Source organism: Dermacentor variabilis, chromosome 3 (assembly GCF_050947875.1).
Source record: "Dermacentor variabilis isolate Ectoservices chromosome 3, ASM5094787v1, whole genome shotgun sequence".
Classification (NCBI taxonomy): Eukaryota; Metazoa; Arthropoda; class Arachnida; order Ixodida; family Ixodidae; genus Dermacentor; species Dermacentor variabilis.
In genome coordinates, this window is record NC_134570.1 from 83,771,488 (window position 1) to 83,784,266 (window position 12,779).

The 12,779-nt window shown below is 46.4% G+C and overlaps 1 protein-coding gene across 1 annotated transcript in view; it reads left to right on the plus strand.

Annotated features, from left to right (window-relative positions):
* The first annotated feature begins 339 nt into the window (after window positions 1-339).
* Window positions 340-12,779, plus strand: part of LOC142575987 (uncharacterized) — a 195,090-nt gene continuing 182,650 nt past the window's right edge. Inside the window, exons 1-2 of the mRNA XM_075685854.1 lie at window positions 340-370; window positions 4,464-4,530. Of these exons, the coding sequence (XP_075541969.1) occupies window positions 4,502-4,530 (29 nt within the window). The 5' untranslated portion in view covers window positions 340-370; window positions 4,464-4,501. The remainder of the gene's footprint in view (window positions 371-4,463; window positions 4,531-12,779) is intronic.

Genomic DNA, 12,779 nt, shown 5'->3' on the forward strand with positions numbered 1-12,779 from the left:
CGATGTTTCGGCCTGGGTCCGTGACGAAGGTCCGGTCGAAACATAGGCACAAAGGCCTCGTTCTATATCCTAAGTGCGTCCTCAACCTATAACTGCTATATATATGAATCTTTGTGTAGTTGCGAAACATGATAAATCCTAGCTACTACCGCTGCAGTCAGCGTGACGCCATCTGTGACTGCAGTTGTCGATACCCCCAAAAATAATTACCACACGCATATGAGCATAACTTTTGGTGCATGTGTGTATATTACGTACAGAATATATATTTCCCAGCAGCTTAGTGTTGAACGATAGTGCAAAAAAGTATATAAACTCTTTCCAGGTACCAGAGACAAAGCGAACACGCCTAACGATGTCTGCTTGCAAGGTTGTGGCTTTCGCCTTCCTAATTGTTTTAGTCTTCCACACGTAAGTGCACCAGAAAGCGGCTGTACAGGATATTTTTCAAAATGTGATAACTTAGTAGCCCATTGTTCGCTGCTTACCAGATAGTAATGTCGTCCGCATAAATAGCGTGGGCGACATCAGGGATCTGGTCGAGTAGTCGGGGGAGCCCTGCGAGCGCGATATAGAATAAAGTAGGGGAAAGAACTGAGCTCTGGGGTGTCCCACGTCCTACAAGGCGGATCGTACCGGATCGATGCGGTCCCATTCCTACGGTGGCTGTGCGATCTCGAAGAAATGCGCGGATATAGTTGTACATAGGAATTCCACAGTGTGAATGTGCAACATTGCGAAGGAAGAGGTCATGTTCAACATTATCGAATGCCCCTTTTAGGTCTAAGGCTATGAGTGCTCTCGTTTGGGCGGACGACGGAGGTCCTATGACCTCCTCCCGCAATTGTAAAAGCACATCTTTGGCAGACAGATGAGCCTCATATCCGAATTGAGAGTTAGAAAAGAATTATTTTTCTTCGAGGAAGGGCTGCAGACGCCGCAAGAGTACATGCTCCATGAGCTTACCAAAGCAGGATGTTAGGGAGATGGGTCGTAAGTTTTCAACCTTAACAGGCTTGCCTGGTTTGGGGATCAGTGTGATGTCGGCGTGTCGCCATGCTTGGGGAAGCATGCCCTTGCGCCAGCAATCATTGAAGATATGGGTGAGGTGGTTAATATCCGCGTCATTGAGGTTACGAAGGGTGGCGAATCGGATGTGGTCGGCTCCCGGTGCCGTGTTGCGGCGTAGGTCTTGTAGGACCACCCGCACCTCGTCAGCTGTGATGTCCGCATCTAGCAATTCGTTCGCCTCGCCTACATAAGGATAGTCAGGGTACTGCGGCGGCGGGCCTGTGGGTATGAAATGCTTCTCTAGCTCTCTGAGGAGTGTCGAAACATCGTCCCTGTACTCGTGCATTAGGATGTGCAGCTGTTGAAATGTTTTCCCTTTGTTGTGGTGGGATCTGTGAGTGAGCGAAGAATCAACCACGTTTTTGCTGTGCTCAATGTGCCTGAGAGGCGATCGCAAAATCCTCGCCAGTTATTCCTCGTAAGGATCTCTGCATACTCCTGAGATTTCCGTGTAATTTGATCTATACGTTTGCTAAGTTTGCGGTTGAGGCGTTGTCGTTTCCATCGTCGAGTCAACCCTCTGCGGGCGTTCCAAAGATGAAGTAAATGCGGGTCTATGTCTGGTGTCTCGGTTGTGGTGCGCAGTGTGCTCGTGGTGGCCTCTATATCTTGTACGAGAGAGTCAAGCCAGCGTTCGTACCCTTGGCGCTCAGGTGGGTCCTGGCGACGTTCCCTGAATTTCGCCCAATCCGTTATACGCACATTTCGCTCGGGCCTGCGCGCACCCCGTAATGACAAGGTGGTCGCCACAATGTAGTGGTCACTACCAAGGTGCTCCTCTAAAGGCCCATGCGCAACGACTGGGCCAGTATTGCGCACGAAGGTAAGGTCAGGGCAGGTGTCACGAGATACGTTGTTGCCCATCCGAGTGGGGCGCTCTGGGTCGGTCAGGAGTGTGTATCTCATGTTACAGATGGCATTCTCCATTGCTGTTTTCTTCTCCGGGGTCCGCTGCACCCCTGAAGGGACCAGGGTCACCTTGGCTGGGGCGTTGGTCTGCAGGGACTTCTTGTAGGGTTGTCGGGAAGATGGGGAAGGAGGGCGCTTCTCTGGGAGGCGCACCGATGCCTCGCGGGATCGGGACCGAGACTTGGAGCGGGTCCGGAACTTGCGACGTGAGCTCGAACGGGTCTCCGATCGGACGTTTCTGGTCTCCTTCGTTGGGGCGCGTGACGTTCGGGTCTCCGCCATATCTGTGGTAGTGGTCGGGTCGCTAGAGGGTTGGAGTTCACGCTGCTCTTTCTCGAGAGCTTTCCGCACCCAAGCTTTGTTCAGTGGCTGCCTAGCACGCCGCGGGCAGTTTGGATCCGCTGTAGGGTGGGTGCCGTCACAGGATCTGCAGTGTGGGGTGCACGGATATGACGGGGTGGGGTTGTCAGTCCCGCACGTCGCGCAAATGACCACGTGCGGAGTAGGACAGTAATCAGCCCAATGGCCGAGCTTGTGACATATCTTGCAAAGCAGTTGGCGGGGTCGATGGGGGTAGCAGCGGAGTTCGGCACCATAGAAACGCACGTAGCGAGGCACTTTAAGTCCTTCAAATGTTACCAACGCAACGTTGGTTTGACCCATCATTCGTGCTTGAAGTATTTGAGTTCCAGGAGCCACAAGCTGATCCACTAGCTTGGGTGACGATGTACCGGGCAAAAGGCCAGGAACAATTCCCTTGCATGGGTTGTCTGGGGCCGCAAAATATGTCGTGATGGGATAGACCCGCTGACCAAGGTTCAGCTCCCTCACCTTGTACAATGCGTCGGCTACGTGTGACTGCGGTGTGCTGATGATTGCCAAGTTCTGCTGTGGGCGTAGTCGGAATATGATGTCCTGACGATCCTCGGTGGTCGAGCCGGCATCACTCCATAGAGCACTAGCGAGTTCTGGGCGCGTCCACTTATCGAGACACAGTCCTCCGTGAGGCCGCAGAATTACCTTTTTATCGTGCAAATGAAGTTGCGGCAGGTTCTGATTCGAAATGCGCTTGCGTACGGTTGGCTAGGAGGCATCCGGAATGCCCAAGACGTTCTCGGAGGGTTGCGTCTTAGCGCGCGTTTGACGGTTGCGTCGCTCATGTGTGACTGTCTTCCAACCGCCACCTGTGTCGTCGTCAGTTTTGTCGTCGTAAATGTTCGGGGCAGCATCTTCCTCCATCCTTTCCCCGGTCGGAGTGTCTACCTCTCGTTGTTGGGAGGGAAAATCGGCGACGATGGGATCGGTGGCCACTCCCGCAGTATCCACCTCGGGCGTCTTCGTTGTTGTCGAGGAACGCGCGTCGGCATTCTCCGTCGCCGATTGCGTCTTCTGCTCGTTGGAAAATGACGTTGCGGTAGATAAATACTCCATCGAAACAGAGCGGTGAATTGGTCGATGGCCCTTTGCACGCCCGTTTAGAACATGGGCCTCGGAAGAGCTGGTCACTTGGCGCTCTTGGTTCATGGTGTAGAAAACACGCCAAGGCAGCTATTGCAACAGCTGAAGCGTCAATGCTGTTCCGGCTTCAGCAGAGCGCATTTAGCGCAGCCTGATGGTGCGTTCACTAGTATTCCTCACTTTTGCAGATGAGTACACTGAGCGTCTCCGGGGACCTTTTGACACCCCATGCACTCGCCTGGCATACACGCCAGCGCAGATACAGCTCGCAGGCGCCAACGGCGACGGTGCAAGCACACTTCGATCGCCTGTGTAGTTGAAAAGTTGTGATTCCGCGCAGATCCTATTGCGTATTCTTTGGCGTTGAACACAACTGTCATTGCGGAATTCAGAAGTGCAAGCGTGTATGACGAGCTGGCTGTAGTAACGAGCAAGTACCTTTCGTGTCTCCGCATTCTCTGAGGCAACGCTCCTCGAGAGTTGCCACATACTCTTTGAGGAGTCCGCAGAATAAACAGGGAGTTATTGTGGGGAAGCATATATTTGACAGGCAATACCGCACACCCTTGAACAGCTACGTATGAGTTCTCCAACCGTTCTTAAAATTTATTTACAGCTTCTCTCTGGTTTTAGGCACGTTCTAAAATATCTCTTTAGCTTCGGGATTATTTGCGGCCAATTCATTGTTCAGTCTGGATATGGTTTTCGGTTGCGTTTCTGCTTCCGTGCTACATTCTGCCAACCAAGAGCATAGAAAAAAGCCAATTTATATCCGCCAGGAAACCTATATCGTCTCACTGTGAATTGAGTGTTGTAGTTTGTCGAAATGGAGACAGTTTCCCAAGTGATGACAATCTCAGTTGACCTTGAGATTACAGACAACTATATTTACTTAACAAAAAAGATAAAATTGTTCCTAGGAGTTTTAGAGCCATTGTTTTAAGCTCCCTGCTTACATCAAATGTTTGAATCGTATTCTCTTCCCACGGTGCGTTAAATTCAGTGAAATGCATGTGTTTATTCAGAAACAACATCATCGCTCGACCAGAGAAACCCGGCAGTCATGGCGAAATGCTGTATTGTGGCGTCAAGGTAAGAGAACTTTTGTGCAATGTTAAATAGTATTGCCAATACAGAGGACTTGCCTGTAATATTTAGCGACCCCTGAGGCAAAACCGCCAAGTAATCAACCTTCGTCAGTGAAATTTAGCTCGCTAATCCTCAGTGGCACTGCTGAGAAAAATGTCTGTGCAGGGTGGAAAAAAGTTTATTGTGCAGCCGCTTCTACAAATGGTAAATTGCTCAACAAAAAAGAAGTGAATTGCAAGAAAGATACTTGATGGTTCATATGCAAGATGCTACAGCAACACAACATAGCGCATAAAAAGTTGAAAAGTTTCTTTCATTACTCTACATCACGACATCGCTGGAAAGGCGCCTGTTGTGATTGCACACACTCACCCTCAAATAATAATACAGTTTTGTTTAAAGTGTTATGATTGAGTTCCGGTTATGGACTCACGTCTAATCATTTACGTGAATTTTACATCCTAAGGTTAACTCAGCGGCTAACATTTTCGATTGCAGAACATGGGGTGGTCTGTTGAATTTGTGGCCTTGGCCTTGTAGTTCCGATGGTGGATGAATATAAGAAAGCTCACTTAGCGGTGCGCCTTAAATGGCATAGGTTACCGATATGCATCCGAGCTCTGCACAAGCGTTCCACTCGAGGTTTATGCAATGCAATTTGACTAAACACGAAACACCTTACTTAATTATAGATTTACGAAGTTTGCAACATACTTCCAAACCTTAATGTGACATGAAATATGTATAATTACTGAGTGATTTATGGCCAGTCAAGTCTGCCTCACAGAATTCGGACACTTGTTGCAGAAGTATTTATTTGTAAACTCGGTGTTGGTTTTACTGTAAATAGAAAATACTAAATTGAATGTTTGACGGTGAAGGTACAAGTTCTGCATTGTGGTTCTCACCTCGATGATTTCATTAGTTTTGAAATGTCAGAAATATTTCTTAAATGTTAATTTTTCATTTGATGACAGTGCGTGAACGTTTGCATACAATCAGTGAGTAGGCATTTGGCAGAACACAAACGCTGATCTCAAGAAAACAGTGCTGAAATGGGATGCGGCTACGGACAACTGCCATCTGCCTGAATACAGTGACTTTAAAACAATGGTGAAGACAACACGCGGGGAATATGGCTTTCAGCAGACATGATGGCCACTGATAATAAATAGCGCCGGAAACCACTTTCAGCTTATATGGCGGTCCTTATGTCACCAGTACTCAAGCATACGTAATATGAAATCAAAGCGATGCTTTATTTGTCTATATCACTGAGCTTTGGCGTGACGTAGTGGTTTGACTTACAGAATAGAGACTCTAAATTAAGAGTTATACCCGCGGTGATTTCTAACTGCGATCACCTAGTGCAGCAACTGAAGTTGGTTCGCCAGACTTGGAACGCATTCCTTGTCCCTCGTCACATGGTAATCCAAGTATCTCGCATATTTCGCCCGAGGGCCTATAATGTATCACGTTTTTTTTAATCCTGTAACAAATTAGCAACATTCTTACACACAAAAAAACTAAATTATACACACATGTGCTTACAGGCTATATCGAAAACGCCGACACAGTGTGGTGTATACGTGGAATGCCTTGTGAGTGCTTTTGTGGGTGTATAGGGACTATGGTATGGAAATGATAGTAACAATTAGACAAGTGATAGCTGTTCACGCATAACAACCTTAACGTTTGATACAGGTAGTAAGGTATTAAGGTGCAATCTTGCAATCGTAACGAACCCGGCCTAGAGAAAGATAGTGGACGCGGATTTCCTTCCTTCTTCACTACTTCCAGACAATCTTCACACTATTTCTACACCATACATGTCCAATGTGGCGCACCATAACAAAGCAACCCGAAAATTTCAAGAACAAATCACACAATTTTAAACCCCACAATTCTTCATAAGAATTCAAGAGAGCACTAGTTTGGAATTCGTAAATTATGCTCGCTATGGCCAAGTGAGTCCTTACAAACGTGACCACTACAGCAGGGATTGACAAACATACTGCTGAGCTACGCATATCTAAATGACGAGTAAGATGCTAAATTTACTTCCGATCGCGTCAAGCTTGGCGCAACAATGACATCATTTTTGCACACTGCACAGGCATGCTTCGGTACTGGCTTCTTTTCTATACACGTCAATGCCAAAGTAACATGTTTGGGAAGCAGAGCTGCCATGATATAAGCAATGATATTATTGCATGTTGTCTTTAAATTTTGTTACGTGTTCAAGTAACGTTACCCGTGGTTTCTGACCAACACGAGAGACCTTTAACGTAATAAGTGTCATTTTTGTATGAGTTATAATTGAGTATGCTCCGCAAATAATAATACCTAAGGCGAACAACTTTGTATATTTATGCTATTGCCTGGCACCAGGGTGATTCCACACCAAATTGACCATAGTTTTTTCAACCGTCACAGATACAGTTGAAAACATTTCCATGTATTTCTAGAAGTTCAAAATTCATTCTCCCCGTTTATTCATCTTCCTCAAAATTTTCTAGCGTTTTAGAGAAAATCTATTGTTTTTGCCAAGCTGATCCTGAAGGCGTCGGTCAACACATTTTTCTAAGGTATATTGCGCGATCTAATCGTTAAATGATGTGTATGGCAAAGCAATGATATGATGTAACTGCCAAAATAACCAATATTTCAAATATTTGAACACATAGGGTAGTTTTACACCGTAAAATATTGAAAGTTAAAATTTTGTCTACGGGGAACGCGGAAAAATATAGAACAGCAACTGCTCAATGACAATATGACAGCCTGCCAAGCCGTCGTCTAATCAACCATCGGTATTAAACCAGTGATAACCACCACGGCCGCGTGTTTCAGCTTCGGCAGATAAATATTTGTAGGAAGTGTTCAGGCGGTGATTTTCTTTATTATATAAAGACAAGCGATGGCTAGCGCCGCATCTTCGATTAGAAAAATGTACGCCAACCACGTCTGAGGGCATCATCCTGAACAGGGCATCTATGAATTTTATAGGCGAGCATGTTCAAGCGGGCGAACAGTAGTAACACGCTGCACCAGAAGATTTTGTTCATGCTTGTGTAGGCTTTCAGTTGTAATTATGTCCGGGGTACTTGGGGAAGTATGGGAGAGGCCTTTGCCCTGCAGTGGGCATAACCAGGCTGCTGCTGATGATGATGGATAATTAGCTAGTAGGAATTACAATGGTCTGGTGACGACGCAGCAACGATATTGCTTGCATTTAGGACCGAATTCGGCAAACCACTTCGGCGAGACATCAGCTATAGCGGCAGTGCCAGCAGGAAAGTCAAAGAAAGCTTCCTTTTAGAAAGGGACGCTAACGCACTTGACAGAAAATGTTTTGCGAAGAAAGGCTGCGTGAATAATGCTATAAATTGTCTCTAGGTGCGTTTAAGGGAAGATGGTTAATAGCTCAACAGTTAACAGTAATTTCTCGGAAGACTGTTCATGCTCACGAAAAATTTTCTCCCGAACTAACACAGTTTTGGCTCCAAGTTATCACACTCATGTTGTTTGTCTAATGCATCTAGTAAACTAAACAGATGTTGTTACTTCCAGAATGCTTTGAAACCCAAATGCTCCTAAAGTCTAGGCATAAACATACAAAGGCGCAAGGGAAAAAGCCACCATCGCGTGATACGCAAGAAGTCATTTCTAGATGCTGAGTGATCACGCGAGCATCGATATGGGAGGGCGTAACGAGCTTCGATTGTAACCAGCAAGCTACTAGCTGCTACCGTGTACGAAATACTATAGTGAAAACAGCTGGCATTGTCAGAAGCGAACTCACAAGAGTACGCGTGCATATAGACACCGTAGAGCTTGTGACGGGCAGCATTCGAGGCGGCTGAGGTGCCGAGGCTACTGCCCGGGGTCATTTTTCCTCATAGTTCGTTTTTCCTTCTTCTATGGCGCGAAAGTTTACGCGCGTAAACTACAAGCTCTCCTTTCAATGAAATTATGATTCACCGAGCACTGCTGAATCCTGGGCTCACCCACTCAATCTCGAAGGCTGTGACAGACACTGAGGATTCAGAAAGTCCTGCCATTGTGCACAAGCAGCAGGAGTACCATTCATTACTACGAGTAAATGATGAGATCCATTAGGTGAGTAGTCAGTCGCGCTGAATTAGAGCCCGCAGCGCTGCCTCACGAAACCAAGGATGCGACGCCCAGCCTCGACCAAACAGGGGGGACCGAGCGCTATTTGTAATTTAGCCTGCCAAATTATCAGAGTGTAGTACCTTGGCCGGCAGTGATGTGTATGGACAGTTGGGGTGCAAGTTCGCGTCCCCAAGTGTCCGTATAATTGTTTTCATAATAAAATATCAAAGTACATGCCGGAATATAGACAAGAGTGCGATGTGCCCAAATTTAGGCGCAGCTGGCGGCGTTGTGACTACCTAATACCTAAGGTACCTCGATAGTATTAAGTAGACGGCACTATTGAGGCGTCGGATAAAAACCTTCCGGCACAACATTGTAAATTGAATGTACGTTGAAATCAGATAAGGAAGGATGACGTTCCTTCTTTGTTGCTCAAATTCGAATTACCTATCGCTAGCATAGTTAAGGGACGAGGACCAGTGGCTGCATGACCAGTGGCACCACCGGAGATGCGTTTTGCGTGAGATGCGTCCTTGCCAGTCCGTTTTGGGTTTGTGACCAAGGGCACTAAATAATAAATATGTTGCATTATTTTTATATATTGTCGCGTGGTAGTGACGGTGCGGTAGTGACGGTGAAGGAAGCAGCAATACGGTGGAATACAAAACTAGCTTTTTTTCGGCGAACCTGTGCCCACAAAAACAGGCTACACTTATAGCACAACGATAGCGGCGAACACGGTCGGCGATCGTCAGAAATCTGATCAGCGGGTCAAGCGCGTCGGCTTTTATACATCAGTCGTCGAATGTTCCAGATTAACCGATGGGACCTGCGTGTCTTCCACAGTTCTACACTATTCGCGTCACGCGACGAAATCTGATAACACAAGGTTCGGCGACAACAGACAGCCGGAGAGAAGCATCGATAACTTTCCAGAAACTTCAGATGCATGCAGGCGCGTCCCGCGCTGTGCGATTACCTTTGTTAGGCGGCGAAACGTGGTCACCCGATAAAGATAAGTACACGTGCCAATATCTTCCCTACCAATAGCTTTATCTGATTCGTCAAAAGTTTTCGGACCTTGCCAATTTCACCTATCTGTCATGCGTCTTCACCTAAACTACAAGAACCCCTCATATACTAGGACGTGCACCCTCTGATGATATATGATTAGCCCGAACAAAAGAAAGAAAATGATTCTTTCCAATTCTACGCCTCTTTGGTCACTATCCCTCATCATCATCATCATTATCATCATGATAATCATCAGCTTGGTTAAGCCCACTACAGGGCAAAGGCCACTCCCATACTTCTCCAACTACCCCGGTCATGTACAAACTGTGGCCATGTCGTCTCTGTAAACTTCTTAATCTCATCTGTCCATCTAACTTTCTGCCGCCCCCTGCTACGCTTCCCTTCCCTTGGACTCCAGTCCGTAACCCTTAATGACCATCGGTTATCTTCCATCCTCATTACATGTCCTGCTCATGCCCCCCATTTCTTTTTCTTGATTTCAACTAAGATGTCATTAACTCGCGTTGGTTCCCTCAGCCAAACTGCTCTTTTCTTATCCCTTAACGTTACACCTATCATTCTTCTTTCCATAACTCATTGCGTCTTCCTCAATTTAAGTAGGCCACTTTTCGTAAGCCTCCATAATTCTGCCCAGTACGTGAGTACTGGTAAGACACAGCTGTTATATACTTTTCTCTTGAGGGATAATGGCAACCTGCTCTTCATGATATGAGAATGCCTGCCAAACGCACCCAAGCCCATTGTTATTCTTCTGATTATTTCAGTCTCATGATCTGGATCCGCAGTCACTACCTGTCCTAAGTAGATGTATTCCCTTACCATTTCCAGTGCCTTGCTACCTATCGTAAACTGCTGTTCTCTTCCGAGACAGTTAAACATTACTTTAGTTTTCTGCAGACCCTCCCTTCGGGTTTGCCTCTGAAGGTCAGTGAGCATGCATTGCAGTTGGTCCCCTGAGGTACTGTGCGAGGCAATATCATCAGCGAATCGCAAATTACTAAGGCATTCTCCATTACCTCTTACGCCCAATTCTTCCCTATCCAGATCTCTGCATACATCCTGTAAACACGCTGTAAATAGCATTGTAGCGATTGTATCGCCCTGGCTGACTCCTTTCTTTATTAGGATTTTGTTGCTTTCTTTATGGAGGATTACGGTGGCTGTGAAGCTGCTATATCTTTCAGTGTTTTTATATACGGCTCGTCTACACTCAGATTCCGTAATGCCTCCATGACTGCTTACGTTTCGACAGAATCAAATGCTTTCTCGTAATCAAGGAAAGCTATATATAAGGGTTAGTTATATTGCGGACATTTCTCTATCACCTTACTGATAGTGTGAATATTGTCTATTGTTGAGTATCCTTTACGGAATCTTGCCTGGTCATATGTTTGACAGAAGTCTAAAGTGCTCCTGATTCTATTTTTGATTACCTTTGTAAATACTTTGTAGGCAAGTGACTTTAAGCTGATCGGTTAATAATTTTTAAAGTCTTTGGCGTCCCCTTTCTTATGGATTATGATTATTTTAGCATTCTTCAAAGCTTCCGGTCGGCTCGAAGTCATGAGGCATTGCGTATGTAAGGTGAACCGTTTTTGTAGACCAATCTGCCCACCATCCTTCAACATATCTGCTGTTACCTGATCCTCCCCTGCTGCCTTCCCCCTTTGCATAGCTCCCAAAGCTTTCTTTACTTCTTCAGGCGTTACCTGCGGGATTTCAAATTCCTCTAGACTATTCTCTCTTCCATTATCGTCGTGGGTGCCACTGCTACTCTATAAATCTATATTGAACTCCTGAGCTACGTGAACTATCTCATCCATATTAGTAATGATATTGCCGGCATTGTCTCTTAACGCATGCATCTGATTCTTGCCTATTCCTTGTTTCTTCTTCACTGCTTTTAGGCGTCCTCCGTTCCTGAGAGCATGTTCAATATTATCCATATTTCACTTCCTTATGTCAGCTGTATTTATTTTACTTCCTCATGCTGTAGGGTTAGAGGCTTTTATACATTGGCTTTTCTTGATCAGATCTTTCGTCTCTTGCGATAGCTTACTGGCATTCTGCCGAGCGGAGTTACCAACGACTTCTACTGCACACTCCTCAATGACGTCCATAAGATTATCGTTCTTACCTTCAACACTAAGGTCCTCTTCCTGAAATAAGGCGGAATAACTTCTCTCTAGCTTCATATAGAATTCCTCTATTCTCCTTCTTACCGCTAACCCATTGATCGGCTTCTTATGTACCAGTTTCTTCTGTTCCCTCCTCAAGTCTAGGCTAAGTTGAGTTCGTACCATCCAAAGGTCACTGCAGCGCACCTTGCTGAGCACGTCCACGTTTTGTATGATGCCAGGGTTAGCGCCGAGTATAAGCTCTATTTCATTTCTAGACTCGTCATTCGGGCTCCTCCACGTCCACTTGCGGCTATTCCGCTTACGCAAGAAAGTATTTATTGTCTGCATATTATTCTGTTCTCAAGCCCTACTAATAACTCTCCCCTGCTATTCCTAGAGCCCATGCCCTAGTCCCCTACTGCCTTGACTCCAGCCTGCTACTTTCCTACTTTGGCATTGAAGTTGCCCATCAGTACAGTCAGTACAGTGTATTTTTTTTTACTTCACCCATCGCCGATTCGACGTCTTCATAGAAGCTTTCGACATCCTGGTCATCATGACTGGTTGGTGGGGCGTACACCTATACGACCGGGTAGGGCCGGGGTTTGATTGTTGTATTCATATAGGAGGTTGTGGCGAAGTACTGCACCAGGGTGACCAATCCTGCTCTGGTGAGGGAGTGCGTTACCGGTTTGTCACCGGGATCAGGCCGCATTCCAGGCGTGTTTGTGCAATTTTATCAACACGCGAATTTTTTTATACCGGTGGAAAATTGCGCTGCACCTGGATTGGAACCACGGTCCTCTCGCACGCGAGGCGGATGCCCTACCTCTACGCCACCGCTGCATCCGTCAGCTGTACATTATTCCTCAGCTGTACATTAAAACGTTCTCGCCCTGCGCCCACGTCGACTGCCTTTCACGCGAATTCACGGAACCGCGAAAGCTCGTCATATGAAATGAACGTTGCCCATGA